Source organism: Caenorhabditis elegans, chromosome I (assembly GCF_000002985.6).
Source record: "Caenorhabditis elegans chromosome I".
Taxonomy (NCBI): domain Eukaryota; kingdom Metazoa; phylum Nematoda; class Chromadorea; order Rhabditida; family Rhabditidae; genus Caenorhabditis; species Caenorhabditis elegans.
The window spans coordinates 10531669-10554016 of record NC_003279.8 but is presented as its reverse complement, the minus strand read 5'-3'; the positions used below and the strand labels follow the sequence as shown (position 1 = coordinate 10554016).

Genomic DNA, 22348 nt, shown 5'->3' with positions numbered 1-22348 from the left:
AAATTGGTCGAAAACAGTGGTCAGTAAAGGCGCTCCATTGCAATTCTGGCACAAAGCCAAGAATGCTGCGAGGTCGGGTCTCGCCACGTGCTGAAGTACGGTTACACTCGTTTCATTTGTGTCGGAGTTGATTGAATGGGCGCCGGCGGGTTATTCTTTTCACTTGCGTTCGTCGCTGTCGCCTGTGCTGTTGACACCTGTTCCAAGTTGGATTGTCCGAAAATGAGCAACACTGAGAGAACCTTCATCGCCATCAAGCCTGATGGAGTCCACCGGTTAGTTATCTTTGAAGAAACTTATTCTAGCATCCTCAATGGATTTTAGGATTTTCAAAATCCTAATTTTTTAAATTTCAGTGGTCTCGTCGGAAAGATCATCGCTCGTTTTGAAGAGCGCGGATACAAGCTTGTTGCTCTCAAGCAGATGACCGCCTCCAAGGCCCATCTTGAGGTACGTTTTCACGAAATTACAAAATTTTAGGCCCAACCAGTTAAATTATTATTTTTAGGTTCACTACCAAGACCTCAAGGACAAACCATTCTTCCCATCCCTCATCGAGTACATGAGCTCTGGACCAGTCGTCGCCATGGTCTGGCAAGGACTTGACGTCGTCAAGCAAGGACGTTCCATGCTCGGAGCTACCAACCCACTCGCTTCCGCCCCAGGAACCATCCGCGGAGACTTCTGCATCCAAACCGGACGCAATATCTGCCACGGATCCGATGCCGTTGACTCTGCCAACCGCGAGATTGCTCACTGGTTCAAGCAGGAGGAGATCAACGACTACGCCAGCCCATTCATCAACTCATGGGTCTACGAATAAACTGATTGCTTATGTCTCCCGGTGTTTTCACCGTTTTCGTATCTCTGCTGAATGTTGATAAAGTATTGCTTCCCACCTAAAACATCGTTTTTGTTGACATCTATTCCTGCGCATTCTCTAATGCGTTTTCATGGCAACCAATCCTACACGACTCAGCTGTCATCAAATCTTTTATTCAACCCGAAAACGGAAGGGGATTAAACATATAATATATTCAGATGACTGCAATAAGTTATGAAAACACGAATTAGGATAATAATTTCAGCTTTTAAGCTCTGAATTCCGCCACTTGCACGAGTTTGTTGCTCAGATTTGTGTTATAGAAGTCGAACTCGGGATTGTCCAAATGGTTTTCGAAATCGGAAAGCTCTCGGTACAACTTCTTCTGAATAACAGCTTGAAGGCCACGCAAGAAGTTGGAACCTTGGAAAATCGTTCTGAAATGAATATACTAAATGAATATATAACATCAAATGTTTTTTCCTACTTCGTTTCTTTCCAACTATCTCCATCTTTTTCATATGCCACGAGGCGGTCTTGTTCACAATCTGACACCAGTCTTTCGTTCATCACTTGTACGAGAATCGCTGCCGAAGAGGTAACAGAAGATATTCTGTCGGCGAGTCGAGTGGCATAAACGTTGAGAGAAGTGTCCGATGGAGTTGCATTTGAGAAATAGACGCCGACGAGGGAGGCACCAAACTTTCCATGGACGAGGGCTGTGGCAAGTTCCAGAGGAGGTGCGAGTGGAGTGGATTCATGGCAAAGAGGAACACAACTTGTTACCTGGAAAATAAATTATCAGATAGGATGGCAAATTCATTAAATTAAAACATTTCCCTGACTCAGAAATCTAGTATCGCATAACTCTTCTCAAAACGTAGAAAAGTATTTTTTATGCTCTCTTCAGCAACTGTTCATCATTTTGAGGTGGAGAGCGTAATTATTTTTTCTTGCTTTCAGCTTAGCAATTCTAATATATCGATAATTGGTATTAAAGACGACTGTCTTTGGAGAAAATAAGCGTACCGACATGACGATCAACTAATTTAAAATGTTCGCATTTAATGAATTAAACAAATAAAATTGTACCGTGACTTTGTCTCCTTTCTTGTTTCCAATCAGCAGTCCAAAAACACCCTTTGCCGGGTATTTCAGGCAGTGAAGGATGATTGTCGAGTAGGGGAGAGCCTGTGTTTCGACTTGATGCTTCATCTGCAAATTACTTGAATTTTAGCGAATTTTGTTTATTATTTGAAATCATCTAACAAATTTTAGGTATTCAGGATTGTATTGAACAATAAAAGAAGTTGAATACAGCGGTTTAATGAAAATAAATTAAGAAAAACAGTTATAACGTTGTTCTCTCTCGAAAATCGTCTTTAAAATTGAGTTATATTACATGAATAGATTGTTTTAGGAATAAATAAAATTAAGAAACATTTTAAACTGGAATCAAACCATTAAAACAATAAAAGAATCTCGAACACTCAACAAATATAAACTAAAAATCGTTAATTCCAAAGAGAGCATTTGTATTCTCAATGGAGCGCACTTGCGCAGAAAATTTATCAAATAAAAAAAAGGAGGGAAACAAGAAATTTCAAATGATTTTGATGTTTTTAAAGTTTAATTCGGATAATAATCATAAAATTAGGGAACAGAAAATCAAAAATTACATAAAATCTATGAAGTTCCTGATGAGAGCTCTTGAGCTCAATAATTCGATTGAAAATTCGTTAAGATTGGTGGAGCACAGCGCCTCAAATCGGGAGAGTTAAGAAAATTGAGAATTGGAAAGTCCAACGGAGCGCGCTTGCACACTTTTACGGTATTAAATGAGTTTCAGACGAAATTTCGCGATTATTCGAGTTTTCAAGATGAAATTTGGAAAAAATAATTAAATATTGGGATTATTATTGCTTTAAAAAAGTTTTAAAAAACATTTTATTGAACAAATTCAAGATTTGGCTGCTTTTTCATTGATTTTCGAACCGACTAGAACAAGTTAACTCTATGACAAAATTTCTACGCGAAACAAATTTTTTCAAGCATTAATATGTTTGATTCCAATTTTTAAACGTCAGCTTGATAGAAATAACACGGTTTCAAGTCTTGAAATTGTTCAAAAATGCACAAATCAACGGAAACTGTTTAGTTGGCAGCTGATCTTCACTAAACCAACACTAAATGTTCAGATCAAATCACAACTTGTTTGATCATTTGAAAAAACATTTTTGAATCATTGTTTCCCACAAAAAGCAGATGATAAGTAGTATAGCATGATGAGAATCCATATGATTCTTCATATGCGCATAGCTATAAATACTGTAACTTCGACAACTCCTATCTCCTCAGAGAGGCAAGATATCAAAAAGTGATTAACTAAGAAATTGCAGAACATATCAAAAACTATACTAATTAATTAAAATCATGTGTTTATCTCTTAAGATGAGGGAGTTAGAGCAGCCAGTATAATAACAAAAAGTATGCAATACAAATGTACGTCTAACTCCCCCATCTTGAAAGATAAAAACGTAGGTTAAATTGAATATCATAGTTTTTGATGTGCTCTACAAGGTCTCAGTTGATCACTTTTTGGTATCTCACCTCTCCGAGTAGATAGGAGTTGTCGAAGTTGAGGTATCTAGAGCTGCAGAGGGTAGGAAGAATCTGATGGTTCCTTATTAAGGAAAAGAAAATATAACACGAAACTTGTAATAAATGTTAATTTGATCATTTATGTGAGTATTTGAGCCATTTTTTAAGGAAAATTGGAGAGCAACACTTACATAAGAAATTTGGCGTGGCATAGATCCATTGGTAGATTGGGACATTGAAATTTGATCAGAACTATTTTATTTTTAGTGATTTTGATCGATTTGTAGCTTTATTCTAGTGAAATCTTCGATTTCATAAAAGGTTTTTAACCAATTTTGCAAGATTTCCCTTGATAAATGTTGCTTTCCTTTTTTATCGATTTCGTTGTAAAGAAAAATCATTTTTCTGTGTTATCAGTCAAATTAATGACTAAAACTCTTTAAAACGATTCAAACTATTAGCAAAAATTCTAAAATTGAATATTTATGCAATAAATTGCTCTAAAATCAATTTTTGTTTGCAAAATTCTGTTTTTGGTCATCAAAAAAAATTTTCAGATTTGCCGAAATTCAGAGCTCATTTCGAGCTTATTTGGGGAAAAATTTATATTAAAATGAAGTAAATCGCATCGCAAACAGTCTCTGGGCGGTCCCGCATGTTGAAAATTGCTTTAAAATCCCTAAAATCCAGCAAAAACGCGATATTTTACTGTTTTGCTACACATTAATTCCAATTCGTGCGACGTCTGCAGCAAACGCGCTCCCGCGCCAAAACCACTTTCTTTTTCTCTCCCGATCTGAGGCGCTGTGTGGAGTTGAAACTGGAAGATAAAGCTGAAAAAGATTTAGAATTGTATTATTTACATTAAATATGAAAAACGAACCATTCCAATTAAAGAATAAGGAAAGTTATATGACGTATCACATGGAATAATGAGTCCAGGACCGTCGTGTCTTCCAAAATTTTCTCGCATTCGACATACTTCATTTCTGGTTTCCAATTCTCGATAAATCTGCAATTTTTATATTTGGTTCGAATCTTTGTGGAATATTCACATCTTCAAATCTTGTTCGTTTCATTTCCAAATTCAAAATATTCGCTTTCGAAGTTTCTTCATAAATGTTCTGAAAATCCTAGCTCTTATTTTTAGGTTCTGAATTAATATCAGTCTACTCACGGTTTCTTGTTCACAAATCAGGTGATTTTGCTCTTTTTCTTTGCCATGCTGATCTTCGTTTGAAGATCTCTAAAAATATCCAGGTTCAACATTCGAGTTTTGTTTTTATCTGCAGTCTTGCCAGTTTTGAACTACCCAGGCGCGAAATTCAGCGATTGCTGGTTCAAAAATACGGTACCTGGTATTGAGACGACAATTTTTTTTCAAAACAAAAATATATGTGCCTTCAAAGAGTACTGTAGTTCCAAACTTTCGTTGGTTTTTCATAGCTTTTCGATAAAAATTTATTTCTTTATTCAAAAACTTATTTAGAACATAATCAGCGAAAATATTCGCAAAATTTCGCATCTGGGTAATATTTGAAACTTCATAAATTTTTCAAATCTAGTGAACTATTTTGTGGAATATGGAATGTGTAGCGATCGCTATAACAAAGATCGTGGCGAGACCCACTCAGGAAAACATCGTGTGACTTACGTACATTGATAATTGGATTTTCCTGTGTCTTCCATGAATCGCTTTCAGTGACTTCCAACATCTGCATTTCTTCAACCTCTTCTGCCAAGTGAATGCTCTGAAAATAAAAATAAGCGTTGAAAAAAATCCTCGCAAATTTCACAAAACTAACCGGTTTATCAGACCCTATTGTATTCAGCTGTCCTGTCTGAAAATTAAAAAATTTAAAGTTAACAGCCACAATATGAAAAAAAAAGAAAACAATATCACCTCAATTTTAATTTCTTCCTGTGATTTCTGATAATAAATCTCATCTCTTCGATCTGAAATTCACTAATATATTATACATTTATCATTGAAAAAACAGCTCACTTCTTTACATTTCATATCATTTCTCAGAAGAATATTCAACAGATCACAACCAGTTTTCACTTTTTTATTGATCAAATCCATCCGAACTCCAATATCCATTGCAAGACGGAACATCTTCAAAATCGTTTCTCGATCACTTTGGAAATCAATTATTTTATTATCTTTTCCGATCATCATTATTAGAATATCATGGATTAGTCGATTTCCATTTGAAAGACAAATTGCTTCAGGGTTGGCTCCGACTCTGAAGATTTTGTTTATAAACTCAGAACTCTATATAAAAAAGACTGAAAATAATTTCAGAAAAATGATGTATAGGGAAAAATAGATTTCACTCAGAAATAAATATTTTGAAAGTTTGCAACACTCCATCAATTTTTGTTGATCTACATCTCACTTACTCTAACAGAATTCTGACATTTTCCGGTTGCATATTCAGTACTGCCGTACTCGAGCAAGTATTTTTTGCGTGATCAGTCGCGTTGGGATTGGCTCCTTCTGAATGTGAGAAAATGAGAATTTAAGTTCAATTATACTAAACATACCATTAAGAAGTTTTATGATTTCAAATGGATTATCCACTTTACAAGCTCGCATCAATCTGTCCTCACCTTGTTTGTTCGGGTCAGCTACATATTTTGTCACAACAGTGGTTTCAGTCTAAAATATTTTATTTTAAGGAGATTTTCGTGTCTTTGAGGTAGGAATGGTCATGCATAATTTGTTACTGTCAAACAAAAGGATTGAGTTAATACTATCTAAAAATAAATTCCCAACATACATAAAACCTGATCGTAATTGTGAGCAACTCGTACCATTCGAGATCTTGTTACTCGACCATTGTGTGCCAGTTCTTTTTTTGCCCGTAATCTGAAATTTTAGATTTCTCATTCCAATGATCAAATATGGAATTAGTCATTCCGTGTAGCTCATTCCGTGCACGGCGTTTAGCTAATAATATTGCGTTTCCATAGTTCTGAGGCATATCTGTAAAAACTGTGTCAAACGTAGGTAGGCATAAGGCAGGTAGGCATGATAGAGGTAAGTATGTATGTAGGTATTAGGCTGGCACTTAGGCATACAGGTATGAGGTGGGCTCGAAAGCAGGCATAAAAGAAGACATGAAGTAGATAGGTAAGCATGTAGGAAACCATGAGACAGGCTTGATGTAGGCACGGGAGTAGACATGTTATGAGACAGTCAGGCATAATGAGGCACGTAGGTGGCAGACATTGAGACAGGTTAGCAGGAGGCCAACACTTACGTAAGTGATATAGAAACATTATACAGGTATCAAGACAGGTAGGTATGCATGTAGACTAGCAGGTATGAGGTGGGGTCAGGAAAAGGTAGAAAAATAGATATAAATTAAAGACGCAGGCAAGCATGAAGTAGGTACGTAGGTAGGCATTAGACAGGCATGAAAAATGCATGAGATTTATGTAGGCAGGCTCGAGGTACATTTTGTACATTTTGTGAGAAATACAATTTTTGGATGTCGTTTTTATGCAACAAATTTCAAATCAAATGTTTTTTTTTTCAATATACTTTGGATTTTGTTTCATTAATTAATAATAAATATAATCTAAAAATACATACAAAGAGCAATTAAAAGTATTGGAATCTTTTCGCACTGGAATTAAATTTTTTGAGCAGATTATCAAAAGAAAGAAGCAGTAAGAAGTATGATTGTTGCGATTCTATTACTCTTTCTATCTTTCTATCCTTTTCTCTTTTCTCCCAGACAACACTTCATACTCCGCCCACTTCGTTTTAAGCGCAGTCAGAGCTGAAATCAGTGAGACAGGAGAGTTTAAGTAAATGAGCTGAAAGACTCCATTTGCAGTTAAACAAGCACGAAATATGACAGAAGATGAATAGATATATAGATAGAGGGGAAAATAGAAGAGAAGCTACCTACATTAGAAAATACCGCGGAGGTTACTTATACTTGTCAGTTAGAATAGCGCTTGGAAAGTAGAAAATGGGGTGCAGAAAAGTACGCTAAAAAAGTTTCATCAAATTAGAACAAATAACAAAAAAACACAAAATAAACGTTTTGCAAAGTTTCCTCACTCCAATACGTATTTAATTTCTGCTAGACTTTCCGCAAAACTTCAAATCTGAAATCAACAAAACACATGAAATAGAATAAAATGTACAAATTTATTAATTAAACCCAATTTTATCAGTTTCAATAAAGGCTCATTTTGTTTTTTACAAAGTGTTTTTTGATTGGCAACAAAGAACAGAAAAAATATTTACATAAATATGAGAATTTCAAGAAAAAGTACCTAGTTTTGAATGGACACGAATTTGTTTTTTTTGAGAAGGGATGGAAATAATTAAATAACTGAATTTATCTAGGCAGTTAATAATTGTTACTAGAAATTTATAAAAGATTAGTCAATACAATCTCGATGTTGTTCCAGAATGCGTTTTTCGAATTGAATTTTATGAGTAGTTGGTTGTGGTTCTATAGTTTCTGGAAGTGGTTCTGGAGTTGCAGCAACACGATTTTGATCTCTTTTCCAATCAGATCCAGCTTGCCGTTCGAATTGAATTTCCGCAAAGCATTCTGCCATGTACTCAGCCTGAAAATTAGTTTTATGAAACTTGGAAATTAATTGAATTGTTAATACAGTTGATTCGGAAAATCAAAAAATTCTAGAAAACAAGAAAACTGTGAAGATTTGATTTCTGTCTAATCTAGCCGCCGATCGACCGTATCACCTTTTGCTGGTTAAAATTATAATAAAAAAGTTAGTCCAAACAATTTTTGAAAAAGGTAAATTCAGAATTTTTTGCCACTTCATTTTACAAATTTTTTTGAAAAACTTGGCGCTGATTTTGAGACAGCATCAAACAGCTGGTTTAATAATAATTCAAATTTAAGTTCAACAAAAAAAAAAACTCACAAATCCAGTTTCCAATCGAACATATTTTGTTTTCCGTGGCTCCGTTTGCTCTTGCTCACTATCTCCAACTTCATCTCTAATGTACTCAAATGAGAATGCGGTGGCTTCATCACAAACTCGAAAGTCTTTGATTCGACTCCAATCGATTTCCATCGAGTTTCCCTGTAAAAGGTTTTTGGTATTTGTTTTCTTTCAGTTTAACTTACATCTTCTGGACACTTGAGCAACAGATTTGCAAACCTCACAACCATAATGACAGTTTGTCTTCGTTTCCTCAAAATACACACACTTGGCGGAAAAGTGACCTGATTGTAACCTTCAAGTTCCCGTGCCATCTCCAACAACTCATCCATATTCTCCTCATTTTGTATTGCTCTCAACTGATAGCTTTTCCTTGATGTCACCACTTTTCCGCTGTGTAAATCCGCAATTGCTTGCACAAAACAGAATTGTTTGAAGACCATGTCTCGTTTGCACAGTGCTCGTTCTCGATCAATATCGAAGATGAATTTTCGGAGAAGGAGGCAAGAGGATGATGCAGATGAATAATTATGTGTGTACAGCTCATGGACACTTTCACTTTCACTCACTTTTCGTTCTGTAAACAATGCAAATTGAAATTGTATTTGACGTTTTTCAGATGCCTTTTCAATTTTTTGGCAAACTTTAGGCTTCATTTCTCCTATAATTGCGTTCGTTTATGCAATTTTAAAGCTTTCGACAAAGTTTTATAAATGTTTGCTTTGAATTGAAGGAGTTTCAAGGTTTAATAAATCCTTGACCAATTTCAGGATCTTTATAAAATAGATCAAAGTTTGTCTCTTGTAAAAATCAAAAATAGATCTTAAAGTTGTTTCATTTTCCCATGATACGTTTCCCACCTACCAAAAGAGTTATCCAAAAGCTCAAAAATAGAACAAGCTGCTGCTCCTTCTCTACTCATTTTCAGTCTTCTTTGTGCTGATGTGAAGAACAATGATGATGTAATACTTCTTCTTGTCCGGATTGTAATTGGAGATCCATCAGGAAGCATCAAACGAATTTCCACTTCACACATTGGATCACACTCCATTAAAAACTTTTGTACCAATTCCGACTCAGCGATCACTCGAATTGTGCAAATCTTTTCGAGATATTGTTCCAATCCTCTTCTTCGTGAATCCAGCTGTTGTTCCGATAGTTTGAATGGCCATTTACCAGGCAACTGAGGGAAACAATAGTCGTAAAAATGTTTCTTCAGTGCCAAGTGTAGTTCCACAAACTCTGAGTATCGACGCGAACCAAGTTGACGACCAGCCATGTGGATGTTGAACACCTGGAAGTGATGAGAGTTGGTACAATAAAAATTCACAAGGCTCAGGTGGTGGGGGGCGGAAATGTGCGCTAAAAATGACCTGGGCTACTAGTATAAAAACATTGTGAAATTTCTAAAATTTTAATTTTTGAGAAATTGTTGTCTGACTTGAGATTGTTTCCTCATAATTTTAAAGATTTTTTTTCAAATTAGTTTTGAAAATAATTTGCCAATTTTTCAGAAAGGTATCAAGAACATTATTTTTATTTCAAAAAAAAAAAACATACCTGATTAACAAATATGCTTCTAAAATTATTTTGGAGAACTGAAAATAATATTCATCTAATAAAGAGCTTGTAAAGTTTTTTTTTCGGCAAATGTTAATTTGTCAAAAATTTTCAGGTATTTCAAAAAACTTTCAACAAGAGCTAACGTTATTTTTTAATTCAATATAACATTTTCCTAAATGTTCAAGTTTAGTTTTAATGTTTGAAAACTGGATTATCGTAGACTTACCGTATACCTTTCCAACGAATCTTGTACTGTATTATATGATGGTATTGTCACTGGTAAAGATCGATTCTCCGAGTAATCATGTCCATATGCCATTGAACTCTCTTCTCCATAATCAAACCGATCCATGTCAGGATCTTCCACAGAAATCACAATCATCGTCAACTCATCACCACCATTTTTAATCAAATCGACAACTTTTCGATGTGTTGATCCTTCCACATTCAGCCCATTCACTTCCAATATCCGATCACCCTTCCGAAGACCCGCCTGATCAGCTGCACCCCGTCGAAGCACTGCACTCACATGTTGTAATGGTGCATAGAGTTGTCCATTTAAACTTCTCAATTGTCCTCCTTCGCTCACTTGTCCTTTAACATTGAAACCGAATCCCGTTTCTGATTTCACTACTTTTACGACATGTGGTCTCGGATTAAATATTATTTGAGGAGTGAATGAAGATGATGATGAGGCTGTGTCTGATCGAGATGCTGAAATTTTTGTTCTTCTCCACATATTAAATTTAATGCATTCAAATTCAAATATTCCAACAAAAAAATCAAAGAAATGTCTTCCTGCGAAAAGTTCATCAAAATTGTTTTTCTAGCGTTAAAGGTGCATATACAATACAATACAAAAGGAATATTCAACCATTCTAGAAAGTTGGAGAAATGTTCCAAACAACGGAGATCTGCACTAAAGAGTTGGAGAACAGATGTGTTGTGCAGTTCTAGTTGGGAGTATTATGTATTAAATAAACTCACAATGTCTTGAATTAATATGTTCATCTGATGTTGTTTGTGAGTCATCCGAATCATAGTCATATGATTGCATCATCTCTGAAAATGATCTAGAAATCAATCGATCGAAAAAAAAAGCAAAAAAGTTGGAATTTCAGTGTGTCTGTCAATCGACCGGAAACATTGACGATGTGACGAGAAAAAGAGAGGAATGGGATTCAAAACGGGAGGTGAAATAGGAGAGAAAAAGATGGAGGAAGAGGTGAAAATAAATATAAACGAAATGGAGAAAAAGAGGCAAACGGATGGAAACAAAGAGGCAAAAAAAGAAGGGGGATCACCTCCACATAAATCATCGAACGGCAAAAATTGTGCGCCAGGGGACTGGATATGGGGGGAATAACCAATTAAAAATGTTTTTTTTTATAAAAAGAAAAATATCCCAACAAATCTAACTAGTTCTGCACAATGCTATTCACCACGAGTTTTGTACTTTGACAGCTTATAACTTTGTTGAAATTAAAGTTATGAAAAAGTAAAAAAACTGCAAAAGTATTTATCAAATCTAGTTTTGTATTCTTGTGACTGATCATTTTTCTTTCAAAGTAAGAGATTCGAGCAAAAGGTGTGAGAATCTAGGCTCTCTTGTGGCTTCAAAGATCACAAAGTTATTTTTCAGATTTTACCCGTTTTTTGTATATAAGTAACTGAAAAACTGTCTAAAAGAGCCAGTGGACTTACAAGCAGGGCATTTTTCATTTCAAAACCAGTGTTGAAAAACGGTGGAACCTAATTGTTAGCAGCAAAAATTCAGAAACTTTCCCATGGTCAGCATCAAGACTTTTCTAGAAAGTTAATGTTTCTAACATGTTTTTCATTATTTGTAATCATTTTAGAAGTTAAAATAATGTTTTGAAAAAGTTCTGAACATTTTCTCCGACCAAAAATTCCTTGCAAATTGCCTTTTTCTGAACAACATAGGAAAATCGCAAAAACTAATTTTCGAGATCCTTTTCCAAATTTCCATCAAACACGCCTGTTCAGACGAGTTGCAGATTTTCGCTGGCAGGTAGGTTCTGTATAAAAGGCATAAGCTAGCCTATCTCTATTTTTATCCGCAAACAACCGTCAAGAAAAATCGGTTTATAAATTTTAAATGTTCCAATGTTTCAACGCAACCTTATCCTTGAGAAAATGAGAAAAAGTGCATGTTTCAGAGACAAAAAGAAGACGACTAATCACACAAAAAGGAATTCGGAAATGCGCGGAAAGGCTCTCTCTCTCAGCTTCAATTTGCATAAGAAATGGCGACGAAAAGAGATGTCAATCTGGTGTTTTTTTCAGAAGGAGAAGGGCTCTTTCTGTGAGTGAGAGGCTCTCAAGCGGAAAACCCGTTTAATTTTATGCAGTTGAACGGGTTTTGGACGTTTTTAGATTAGAAAGAAGTCTCTAGGAAAAGGGAAATTATGAGAGCGGAAAGTGGAGAATGAGCAGATGAATTATGGTACAAAGAACAGCGAGAATGTGGGAATGAGCAAGAGCAGGTGAAACTTTAACAAACAATTTTAAATGAATTTTCTTAATATTTGATGATCTTATGGTTTTACTGGTTTTTGAACTTGATAACGGCACTGTTATCACAGTGTAGACCAATCAGTGATATTGCCCATGCCCTATCGCTGATTAGTTGGCGACTTTTTTGAGTGCGAATTCAAAAAATTTAATAAAGCCGTAGAATAATTCTGAAAATATATATAAGTAAAATTTTATCGCCTTCAGAGGAGAGCTGGAGAATTCTAAACTGCATCTAGAAAATTTGATGGTTTTTTTAATAATGCAGAAATATATTTAAAAATGTTATATTTATTCAAAAATGCATTGTTGTTGAAATTCAAACTGGCCTACAATTGTCTTGTGACGAATTTTTTCAACAGTTTTTCAGGGGAAAAAAAAACGTTTCTAGCAGTATTTTAGATGCCTTTTTTAAAATTTTTTAACAAGAAGTTTCCTGATTATTTCGCGAGATTTAATTGAACTAGTTAGAAACAAAAAGGGCATTTTCCAATAAAGAGAAGAGCGAAAAAAAATCCGTGGTTTTGGCTTTTTCAGAAATTAATAGCCTTTGAAAAAATCATTGCGAAAGTCACAAGACTGGTGGGAGTAAGAATTTTTGAAACGAGGAAAAAAATGTGAAAAGAATGCTGGGAAAAGTAAAGATGATAGATCAGGAAAACAATTAAAAACTTCAATTTCCATTAAAAACTTTTCCAAGAGAGACAAAAGGAATTTTCAATTAAAAATTGAATTATCTTCTCATCTAAACATACTTTTGCCTATGGGCTTCAAGTTAAGCACACAATGGGAACAAGAATCTTCTTTTTTGAAAAAAAAATACAAAAAAGAGGAGAAAAATGATGGAAAAGTGGCTAGTTTGTCGTTGTCGTTTCGGCGCGAGAAAATAGATGGAGAAGCACGAGAAGAAGTTGTTGTGTGTGTGTGCTTTTACATTACGGATGCAGCACTCTTTTTTTTTGGAGAGGGTAGATGGAAAATATTTAGAGAATGAAAGTGACTTAGCTTTCTCAAGGTGGTCTAGAATTATATAAGTTTATATCAGATTTTGTCTGAAAATTTGGATGTTTTTTTTAATGAAAAATCGATTGATAACTTGAAATAAAGAAATTTGCACATTTTCGAATCCCCAATTATATCCAAGCAGTTAAAAAAATTTCAAAAAAGAAACAATTTTTCCAGGTTTAAAAAACTCGAAAACATTCCATATGTTTTCAAAAAAATCCCAAAATGTGTACACTGAAAATATGAAAAGATTGAGTTACATTTTGACTGAAAAAGTTCCAGATTTTTTGTTATCGAAAAAAATTTTTACCACAAATAAGTCACAAAAAATTAAAATTAATAAATTAAAAAAAAATCACATTTACAGTTTTCCAGATCGGTTTTTAAAAAATTTAAAAAATAAGGAAAACTTTCAAAAAAAATATCAGAAAAATTTATAAATTGAAATACGAATTGCTTTCTAAAATTTGACAGTAATTATCCACAATTTTTTTCAAAAATTCAAAATTCTAGAATACAATTTGTCAGTTAAGGCCACATGGTTCAGAAAGAATTTAAAGCGTTTTTCAGGAAAAAAAAACTTTTTGGAACAAATTTTCTCCAGTGACTCATTCAAAAAAAAAATAACGAGAGAAATGTGAAATTTCGAAAATATAAATTTTAACTTTTAGTTTTACAGAGCTGATATAAATGTTCTTATAAAACGGTTAAAGTAGAAAATTTACTTTTTGAAAAGTTTCGTTGACCACCGACATCAAGACATAAACTTTGTGACGTTAAAAGTGCAGACAAAACTGCAAAAAAAGGGGAAAAAAGATAAGGAATTCAATAAGAGAAATTAGATTTTTAGAAAAAAAAGATGAAGGAAATTGGTATTTTGAGAAGTTCCATTAAACTTTGACGGAAGTTTTAATTTAAAACTTCAGAATAAATGTTTCGTAGGCTAATCAAGCAATAACGAAGATATTAAGATTTTTGGAACAAAAACCATTTTTTTCTTATATAAAACCTATAAAGCTTTCTTAAATGTTCTCTGCCCACAGAATGGACGTCTTCAGTTCTTTTCCCCGAAAAAGTTGGTCGGGTCCTCTGGGGAATAAGACTACTGAACGATTGAGAGAGACTGAGAGACGTAGAGAAAGTGTACGAACACGTAGAGTACGTAGAGAAATAAACAAAGAATTGAGATGGACGATAAGAGAGTGTGTAGTAGAGTAGAGACGTAGGCATCGTCCTTGTGGAAAAGGGTACGAGAGTGTCTGGTAGAGTGGGGAAACAGTTAGAGACGGAGAGAAATAGAGTATGTTTACTGCCATTCTAGTTGTCATGACGATTTGGTTTTGAGATATTTTTTAATGATACTTTGGAATAATTTTATGATGGTAGAACTTTTGATTGTTGTTTTTCATGCTCCAATTTTGGCATGACATCATCTTTTTTTGAAATTTCACAATATTTAGTTCAAATCACATGTTCATGTTCATCACAAATATTTTTATTGTAATTTTAAAGTTTATATTATAAATACCAATTTTTATTTCCGAATTTTGTGTTAGCTGTGCAAGTCATGTTGGTTTTTTTGCTCTTCAAGAATATTCCATTTCTCACATTTAAAGTTCATCGATTTTTGGTCAGAGGAAAATCTCCCCTAGTTTTTTTTCTGAAAAAAAGGTTTTATATTTTTGATATTATATTTTTGTGACATTTTTGAGAACTTAAAAAATCAAAATTTATTTCCAGTTTCTGAATTTTTAAGTAACAATCACAGATATTCATTTTGTTTATTGTAAGCAAAAAATGATTAATTACTTATTTTGAAATTTTAGTTCAAAAAAGCATTTTCTTCTGCCAGTATTTCCAAAATTGGCCAAATCGAGCAGCCGAATTGTTAAAATGAAAAACCTAAAAAATTTTGAAAAACTAGACCCTCATTGGCAGTTTAAAGATATTTCAGATTTCTCCCTCGACTTGCTCAACTTAGACGTTTCATATCTTTGTTGTCTTCAGTTTTTTAATTGTGTAATTTTTGAAAAAATAGGAATATATTCTATCTATAATTTATCAGTTGAACACTTCTTGATACACCCAAAGAAAACCGAGATATAATCAGTAAAATAAATGCAGTAAAAGGGTACAGAAGTTTAATTTAAAAAAAGGAAACAGTATATTAATTTCAGCAGTATAGTTCCCTCATTTCATGTTCTCTCACTTTTCTGAATCCAAATATGCCCATTTCCATCTATTTTGTTGTTGTTGACCAGTCCCTTCTTATCGATTTTCCTCTTCTTTTTCTCTCGTTCTCTCCAGCTCCCAGACACATTCTCAGTCTCTAAAATGACAATTTTCATTAAATTTTTAGTTTTTTTGTCCTGCAAATTCTTTTCCTCCTTCTTTGTTCAGTCTGATGTCTATCAGTACCTGTTTCTGCTGAGTCATTCAACAAACATTGCCAAGTCATTTCAGAAACCAAAACAAATACTGATCTTCCGTGAGAAACAATGAATACTGAGACTGTTGCTGAACGTCGTAGACAGGTTAGGGAAACAAGGGAAAAATATATATTCAAATTGTTTGTGAACATCTTAGCTGACCATTTTTGGAAAATAATGTTTAGAGAACCTATAAAAACTAATATAAAATCAGGAAAAAAAACTATAAAATATAGTTGATTGTCAATTATATTTCTATGAAGACTTATAAAATTTGCAAGAGTGTAAAATTCCCTACTATATTTTTCAGAGCTTGCTCAAAACTGTTTTTTTTCTCTCAATATCAAATTTTACAGGTGCTCGTTGGAGAGCTTCCACCTCACTTCCTTCGTCTGGCAGTCCCAATTCAACAAACTGCTGAGCCAGAAATCGTTCAGCCTCGTATGGTGAGCTTTGTGCCACCAAATACACGTGGACGGCTCTCAGTGACAATTCTCGAAGCGAATCTTGTCAAAAACTATGGTCTTGTTCGAATGGATCCCTATTGCAGGTAAGATTTTTTTTTGAAAATTAAATTTTTTAAATCAAGAATTTTATCTGAGAACTATTTTGTCATAGCCAAGAGCGTCGTCAAAAAATTTAGATTTTTTACAGAAAATGAAACATTTGAAATTGAAATTCAAAAATTGTAAAGAAGTTAAAAATACATATGTACGAAAAAAATTGAACATAGATTTACAATCAATTTATTATTTTTATCGTTAATTGTTTTTCATTAGCGAATTGACTTTTTTTTAAAATTCTGTCCGATGTTCAAGCTAGATACTTGTGAAAAAACGAAATATTTTGTAATTTCCAATTTGCAGAGTTCGTGTCGGAAACGTTGAATTCGATACAAACGTGGCAGCTAACGCAGGACGTGCTCCAACCTGGAACCGAACTCTCAATGCCTATCTTCCAATGAATGTTGAGAGTATTTATATTCAAATATTCGATGAAAAAGCATTTGGACCAGATGAGGTTATTGCGTGGGCTCATATCATGCTTCCACTGGCAATTTTCAATGGTGATAACATTGATGAATACTTTCAATTGTCTGGACAACAAGGTGAAGGAAAAGAAGGAATGATTCATTTACACTTCTCGTTTGCTCCAATTGATTTGCCATTGCAACAAGCCGCACCGGCAGAGCCAGCTCCAGCTCCACTGCGTAAGTTGTGGAATTTGTAAAATTCTAATTATGACTTTATTTTTGATATTTTTCAGTCAAAATTTTTGGAAAATTGTCAATTGTTTGAACCACTTACAAAATTGGAAAATTAATATTTTTTAAATCAAAATCTCATTTTTTCAGCAGTTGAAATTACTGAGGAGGACACTAAAGAGATCCAGGAAATGTTCCCAATTGTCGATAAAGAAGTAATCAAGTGTATTCTTGAAGAGAGAAGAGGTAAAATATTAGAGATTTTTATTCGTTTTCGGACAATATTGCTCATTTTGTATGTTGTTCGGAGGCAAAAACTCAATTAAAATGTTTGAAAAATTTCAAGTTACTGGTAGAAAATTTCCAGAATGCTGTTGACTTTAATTTTTTTGCCTGAGTAAAATTTATATATTCCTGAATCAGGAATCCTGATAATGTTTTACAAAAATCTGGCAAACTGTTTTCCAGTTTTATAAGAAAAATAAGAAATATTTACTTACAGTTTTCTGTCAGAAACTTAGCTGTCAATTCAAGACCAATTTAATATACATTGTTAAAATATTTCAGGTGACAAGGAAGCCGCAGTCAGCGCAATTCTGGAGATGACAGCAGCAGCCGAGAGCTCCTAAATTTTGCATTTTTCATGAAAATCAAAAAAATCCTAGTCTACCCACCTTCTCCACTGAATCTCCCATCTCATTTAAAGTTGTGAATCAAAAAAAAGTCAATTGGAATCTATTTATTGTAATCAAAATTGATGTATGATTGTGTATGTATAAAATAAAAATATGGAAAACGAATATATTCATACAATTAATTTAACAAAATAAAACGAGCAAAACTATTCTTACACTTTCTTGGTTAGCTTTAGAAGCTTACATTTCACATGTCCTGGATTTTATCAAAAAATTGTCATCTCATCATCTCCAGCCGTACAAAAGCGTGGTTTTCCACGAAACTTTCAGTTTTCTTTCAATTAAAATATCTGCCAATTAAACGAATAACTCATTGCCAACCCCGTCGATTCAGAAAACAACTCTACAAAGTGATAATTTTCAGAATAAATGTCTCAAAATTAAGTTTGAAAGCGAAGGTAACAGTGAAAGAGTTTACAAAAAATAAACGCAAAGAACATTACACAATTGACGCATATGTTTCTGGTAGCCCTTATGTATTCGTCAATAAAAAAATTGGGAAAAGATGGAAGTTCAAAGTTCATTCTGATGCACACAACAAAACCATTTCGGAAACTACTCTTGATTATGCACTTCAAGAAAAGATTAGGAGTATCTATGCTGAATATCCTGTGAATGAATGTATGTCAATTACTGAGTACGTAATGGATGTTCTTAACTGTCAATTGAACTATTTTCAAATTACTATGAATAATTTCGATTTCGGATTTCAAAATCAACAAATTATTAGCTGGTTGGCATCGAGACTAGAAAAAATTAGACATTTAAGTGTTTCTGGATGGTATATTTCAAAAGAAGATTTTTCATCTACTTTGACGAAGTTGGCAGTGTGTCACCTTCATTTTTCTGTTTCTGTAAGAGAGAAATGTGATAATAAAATAATAATCAGCGCAGAAAGGTTTCATGCTTCAGAGGCCCCATGGATTACATTGAATCTTTTTTTAAAATTTCGATTGCTCAAGTATATTTATTGAAAATTTAATTATAACACCAAAAGAGTGGACTATATTCATCCGTCATTGGATGTCTTGTTACTCCAATCCAAGACTTAAACGTCTTGTATTCCGATATCAAAGCTTAAACGATGCACCTGTTATTATGAATCTACCCCACCATGAAATTGGTCCAATGAAATTTGAAATAACTCGAGTCGATGGAACAATAGCTGTGTGTGGTTTCTTTGAAACAGGTGGACAACTATTCAGAATGCTAACAAATGATTTTCAAGTTTAAAAATTTTAACCTTTTTGAAAACGGTTTGTATATCTATGAAATTGTTATTCTGCTTGGTGTTGGCTCATTCACCTTTTCTGTTCTCAATAAATTATAATTTGTGTTTTTGTAAACTTCGACTTCCAAAAAAATATACCCAGTTTCGACTGATTTTATCTCATTTGTCCTTTGTTTCATGAAGAAAAAAGTCAACTGAAGAATTTATTTGCAATTCTTTTGCAATAGTTTTGTGATTAATTGTTTCTGATATATTCAAAATGAACCGAGATATACCCGTTAAAAGTTTTTTGTCTAGCAAAACTTTTTTTTGTAAAAGTACAACAATTATATATATGTTTAGAAAAAAATTGCAAGTAATTTTTCAAGAAATATTGAGCAAGCCAAATGTTTTATAAAATGTTCAAGAACCATTTTTTAATCGTTTCGAAGGTCTTGCTGGAGCTCATAAGTAGATTTCATAGAATTTATTCAATATTAAGTTAACCTGATCTAGGTGGAATATAAGTGAAGTTGTGTTTATTGTGATCACGAATAAATATGTAATTCGAAAAAAAAAACAAGAAACACGAAAAAGTCAATGTTTTGGGTTAGAATACAAATGAATAAATAAAATAATTTTTGTTGTACAAAATTTTTTAAAGTATATAAATTTCCGAGTTCAGCAATTTGAAAAACATTGAGAGACTAATTATTACGATACCAGCTCAGACCGGATATTATTACAACTGAACATGAAAATATTGATGAGGCAACGGCCATCCAGAAGCAATATCCAAATCCCTGAAAATACAATGTATAGAAGTTACAATTTAAGCTTAGGATCAGAACTTTTGAGTAATTAAAGTTTTTGGTCGAACCAAAAATGAGGCGGTGCTTAGAGCATTGCGTTTCATTATCAGAAAACATTTTATTTTAAAAGACCAGAATAAAACTTGCCACTCCAACCAGTTTAATATTTGTTACTCCGTTATACCCTCCTGCAAAGAAGGCATAAGCAATGAGAAGCATAATTGTAACAATTGACGCGAATATAACATCAATAAAGACAATCATTTTCAGATCGAACGGAATACGATCGGGAAAAACGCTAAAAATGTATCTTTATAATTCAATATTTTGAAACCCATCAACTCACACTTGTGCAACAGTGAATAAAACATAAAAAGCACAAATGAACAGCAGTAAGTACATAACAATTGCTGTCAATCCATACCACCAAGCAGCTCCCTGAAATTATAATAAATCGGGCGCCGTTTAAAGCTTGTTCAGAAAATTGGCAATTGCCAATTTCCTTTTAAGACCTGGGATAGCCTGAGATAAACGTGGAATAAAACTAGTCTTGTCTAACTCTGTCCTATTTTGTAAATCAGATTTAAAAATCTCGGTTTTGGCCATTCCTAAAAAGGATCTTTCCCCAAGAATCGCAGGAAGCATGTAATAATAAAAATTCAAACAAACCGATGGATATGGAATAATTGTTGAGTAAGGTGCCGTCATTCCTGGTAGTCCGTAAAACAATTTATACCAGTGATTCCCTGATGTCCATCCTGAGATATAGTCTTTATTTTGATTCATTTTGAATTTGAAAACTTTTTCTATGTACATACATATATACTATTGAACGTTTAATTTATAACTTTCAATTTTGGGTACATGGAACTAAAAAGACAAAAGACAGTAAAATGGCGTTTTTTTTCTTATTGACGAATCCTCAATGTTTTTTTTTATTTTGCGTTTTTCTAAAGATTAATTTTAATTTTAATTTGTAGGCGCACAATAATCGACAAATTTGTGCATTTTTTGGCTGAACTAGAATAGGTTTCAGCTAAGTTGAGATATTTTTGAACTTTCGAGCTTTTTTGAAATATGTTGGAAAATTCCACTGGAATTTTTTTATTTTTTAAACATTGTTTTAGTTCAATTGAAAAAAAAATCGCGAACCTAACGTTTGTGCAAATTATTATGCTTAAAATTTAATGTAGCCACAAAAAGTTTCGCAGCAAAAAAACATTCGAGACAATGCCTTTTTCATTTCAATTTCAAAGCAGAAATCTTTTTCAAAAGAGAAAAGGAAACCCATCCGATCACCAACCTGCTCCGAAAGAGGCAATAATAATCAACTGAATAACTCCGAGTAAAATAGCCAAACATATTTTTCTAGTCGTTTTCAAATCGTCGACAAACATTATTCCAAAACCTTAGAAAATGAATGAATGTTAACAATACGAAACTATTTTTTATCAGAGCAAAACTAAAATGGAAAACGATGCGATCATCTTATCGTGAGCACTTATCACACATTAAATGGTGATTCATAGGAAAAGAACTTGTCCGTAAAATAAAAAAAAAAGGTTTAAAATTTCAGAGAAATACCCGATTAGAGTAACACCAATGTTGTAGATAATTCGCAAAAAAATGAAATAGGGGAGACCAACCACCTCATGATAGGTAAATATGGAATCATGATTATTTGCTTTGAATGTATACGTGTGTGTGTGTATAAATGACAAATGATAACAAAGTGTCTCATGTACTGTTGTGTATTAAATATTTTTATTTTTAACAGTGGAGTCTTTAAATGTGTCAAAATAGTATCAACCTGAAACGGGGGAAAATAGATCAAACGCTGATAACTTAAGAAGCATAAAGCTGGCCTATTGTTTCCAACTCTGTTATATTAGTAGAAGGGAAGTACATATTCCATCCGGTGAAGGTACATATGACCTCCTGAAGCATGAATAGTTATAAGAGCGCACACGTGGTGCCAGACTGCCCCATTACAGTTCGATCTAAAAAAATCTCGCATTTTCTCAAATAATGTGAAGTCAGCACTTTCTTAACCATGCGAAATCAGTTGAAAAATGTGAAATCGTCAGAAGTCGAATGTGCTCTAAGTGTTCGTGGAGCATCCCCTCGAAATAAATAGAACAAATGAATTTCCATGGGCAGGAGTTAATAAATTTAAAATGGGAACATCTGAAAAATAAATGTTATAGCTTATCGTAATCTCATCTAAAACTTAACCTAGAGCACGATATTGGCTCAAAAATGGAACTTGAGAAAATTTATTTAATTTGTAAGTTTTCCACGCTGGCTTTTTCGTTTTCTGTTTGAAAATAAAAATGAAATTTCATTCCTACTGCAAATTTGTCCAAAATTTTCCTACTGCAAACTTGTCCAAAAACTATTAACGTAATAGATATTGATGGAACCAATCAATTCTTGAACTAGAATTGTACATACTTAGTTTTAAAATATGTTTACAGGCCCATTTACAGGTTTGGGGGACGCTCTCCAATATTGGACAAAAAGGAAA

At 33.5% G+C, this 22348-nt stretch overlaps 6 protein-coding genes across 7 annotated transcripts; 2 read left to right on the top strand and 4 right to left on the bottom strand.

The window, feature by feature from the left end:
* The first annotated feature begins 103 nt into the window (after positions 1-103).
* ndk-1 (Nucleoside diphosphate kinase) lies at positions 104-898 on the top strand. The gene is made up of 3 exons (NM_001392936.2): positions 104-275; positions 357-450; positions 509-898. Exons 1-3 carry the CDS (start codon positions 223-225, stop codon positions 821-823), a joined length of 462 nt encoding a protein of 153 aa, NP_001379178.1. The 5' UTR covers positions 104-222; the 3' UTR covers positions 824-898.
* A 71-nt stretch (positions 899-969) lies between these two features.
* Positions 970-2045, bottom strand: F25H2.4 (MPN domain-containing protein). The gene is made up of 3 exons (NM_001392935.1): positions 1916-2045; positions 1311-1609; positions 970-1260 (listed from the first exon to the last, which is right to left on the bottom strand). The coding sequence occupies exons 1-3, from the start codon at positions 2036-2038 to the stop codon at positions 1092-1094; spliced, it is 591 nt and encodes a 196-aa protein (NP_001379176.1). The 5' UTR covers positions 2039-2045; the 3' UTR covers positions 970-1091.
* A 2095-nt stretch (positions 2046-4140) lies between these two features.
* F25H2.3 (ANK_REP_REGION domain-containing protein) lies at positions 4141-6296 on the bottom strand (the record flags this gene model as incomplete). Its single annotated transcript, NM_060358.4, has 11 exons — positions 6211-6296; positions 5975-6089; positions 5831-5927; positions 5438-5673; positions 5328-5380; positions 5230-5265; positions 5083-5175; positions 4602-4670; positions 4480-4548; positions 4308-4436; positions 4141-4257 (listed from the first exon to the last, which is right to left on the bottom strand). The coding sequence occupies exons 2-11, from the start codon at positions 6024-6026 to the stop codon at positions 4141-4143; spliced, it is 951 nt and encodes a 316-aa protein (NP_492759.3). The 5' UTR covers positions 6027-6089; positions 6211-6296.
* A 1288-nt stretch (positions 6297-7584) lies between these two features.
* On the bottom strand, positions 7585-10993 carry snx-27 (Sorting nexin-27). Its single transcript, NM_060357.7, has 6 exons — positions 10919-10993; positions 10158-10645; positions 9233-9662; positions 8554-8945; positions 8348-8509; positions 7585-8023 (listed from the first exon to the last, which is right to left on the bottom strand). Exons 1-6 carry the CDS (start codon positions 10989-10991, stop codon positions 7832-7834), a joined length of 1737 nt encoding a protein of 578 aa, NP_492758.1. The 5' UTR covers positions 10992-10993; the 3' UTR covers positions 7585-7831.
* A 4935-nt stretch (positions 10994-15928) lies between these two features.
* On the top strand, positions 15929-17902 carry tli-1 (CUE domain-containing protein). The gene is made up of 5 exons (NM_060356.4): positions 15929-16005; positions 16257-16450; positions 16767-17110; positions 17255-17350; positions 17672-17902. Exons 1-5 carry the CDS (start codon positions 15970-15972, stop codon positions 17731-17733), a joined length of 732 nt encoding a protein of 243 aa, NP_492757.2. The 5' UTR covers positions 15929-15969; the 3' UTR covers positions 17734-17902.
* Positions 17903-19543: 1641 nt separating this feature from the next.
* On the bottom strand, positions 19544-21227 carry clc-14 (MARVEL domain-containing protein; the record flags this gene model as incomplete). 2 transcript variants are annotated; one of them, NM_060355.5, is made up of 5 exons in its annotated part: positions 19544-19812; positions 19969-20119; positions 20168-20259; positions 20491-20579; positions 21125-21227. In NM_060355.5, the coding sequence occupies 5 exons, from the start codon at positions 21216-21218 to the stop codon at positions 19717-19719; spliced, it is 522 nt and encodes a 173-aa protein (NP_492756.1). The 2 variants fall into 2 exon arrangements, with proteins under 2 accessions (NP_492756.1, NP_001417606.1); NM_001430673.1 differs by lacking the exon at positions 21125-21227 and having other exon boundaries at positions 19717-19812; positions 20491-20529.
* Positions 21228-22348: the final 1121 nt, after the last annotated feature.

Bases quoted from the DNA above. Each gene is read 5' to 3' on its own strand.
- ndk-1 (NM_001392936.2), top strand. From the start codon at position 223: ATGAGCAACACTGAGAGAACCTTCATCGCCATCAAGCCTGATGGAGTC. The intron at 276-356 runs GTTAGTTATCTT...TTTAAATTTCAG, and splicing joins AAGCCTGATGGAGTCCACCG to TGGTCTCGTCGGAAAGATCA. The intron at 451-508 runs GTACGTTTTCAC...TATTATTTTTAG, and splicing joins CCTCCAAGGCCCATCTTGAG to GTTCACTACCAAGACCTCAA.
- F25H2.4 (NM_001392935.1), bottom strand. From the start codon at position 2,038: ATGAAGCATCAAGTCGAAACACAGGCTCTCCCCTACTCGACAATCATC. The intron at 1,610-1,915 runs GTACAATTTTAT...TTTATTTTCCAG, and splicing joins AGAAAGGAGACAAAGTCACG to GTAACAAGTTGTGTTCCTCT. The intron at 1,261-1,310 runs GTAGGAAAAAAC...TATTCATTTCAG, and splicing joins GATAGTTGGAAAGAAACGAA to AACGATTTTCCAAGGTTCCA.
- snx-27 (NM_060357.7), bottom strand. From the start codon at position 10,991: ATGATGCAATCATATGACTATGATTCGGATGACTCACAAACAACATCA. The intron at 9,663-10,157 runs GTAAGTCTACGA...CATCACTTCCAG, and splicing joins ATTCGTTGGAAAGGTATACG to GTGTTCAACATCCACATGGC. The intron at 8,946-9,232 runs GTAGGTGGGAAA...CATTGTTTACAG, and splicing joins GCTTTTGGATAACTCTTTTG to AACGAAAAGTGAGTGAAAGT.
- tli-1 (NM_060356.4), top strand. From the start codon at position 15,970: ATGAATACTGAGACTGTTGCTGAACGTCGTAGACAG. The intron at 16,006-16,256 runs GTTAGGGAAACA...CAAATTTTACAG, and splicing joins TTGCTGAACGTCGTAGACAG to GTGCTCGTTGGAGAGCTTCC. The intron at 17,111-17,254 runs GTAAGTTGTGGA...TCATTTTTTCAG, and splicing joins GCCAGCTCCAGCTCCACTGC to CAGTTGAAATTACTGAGGAG.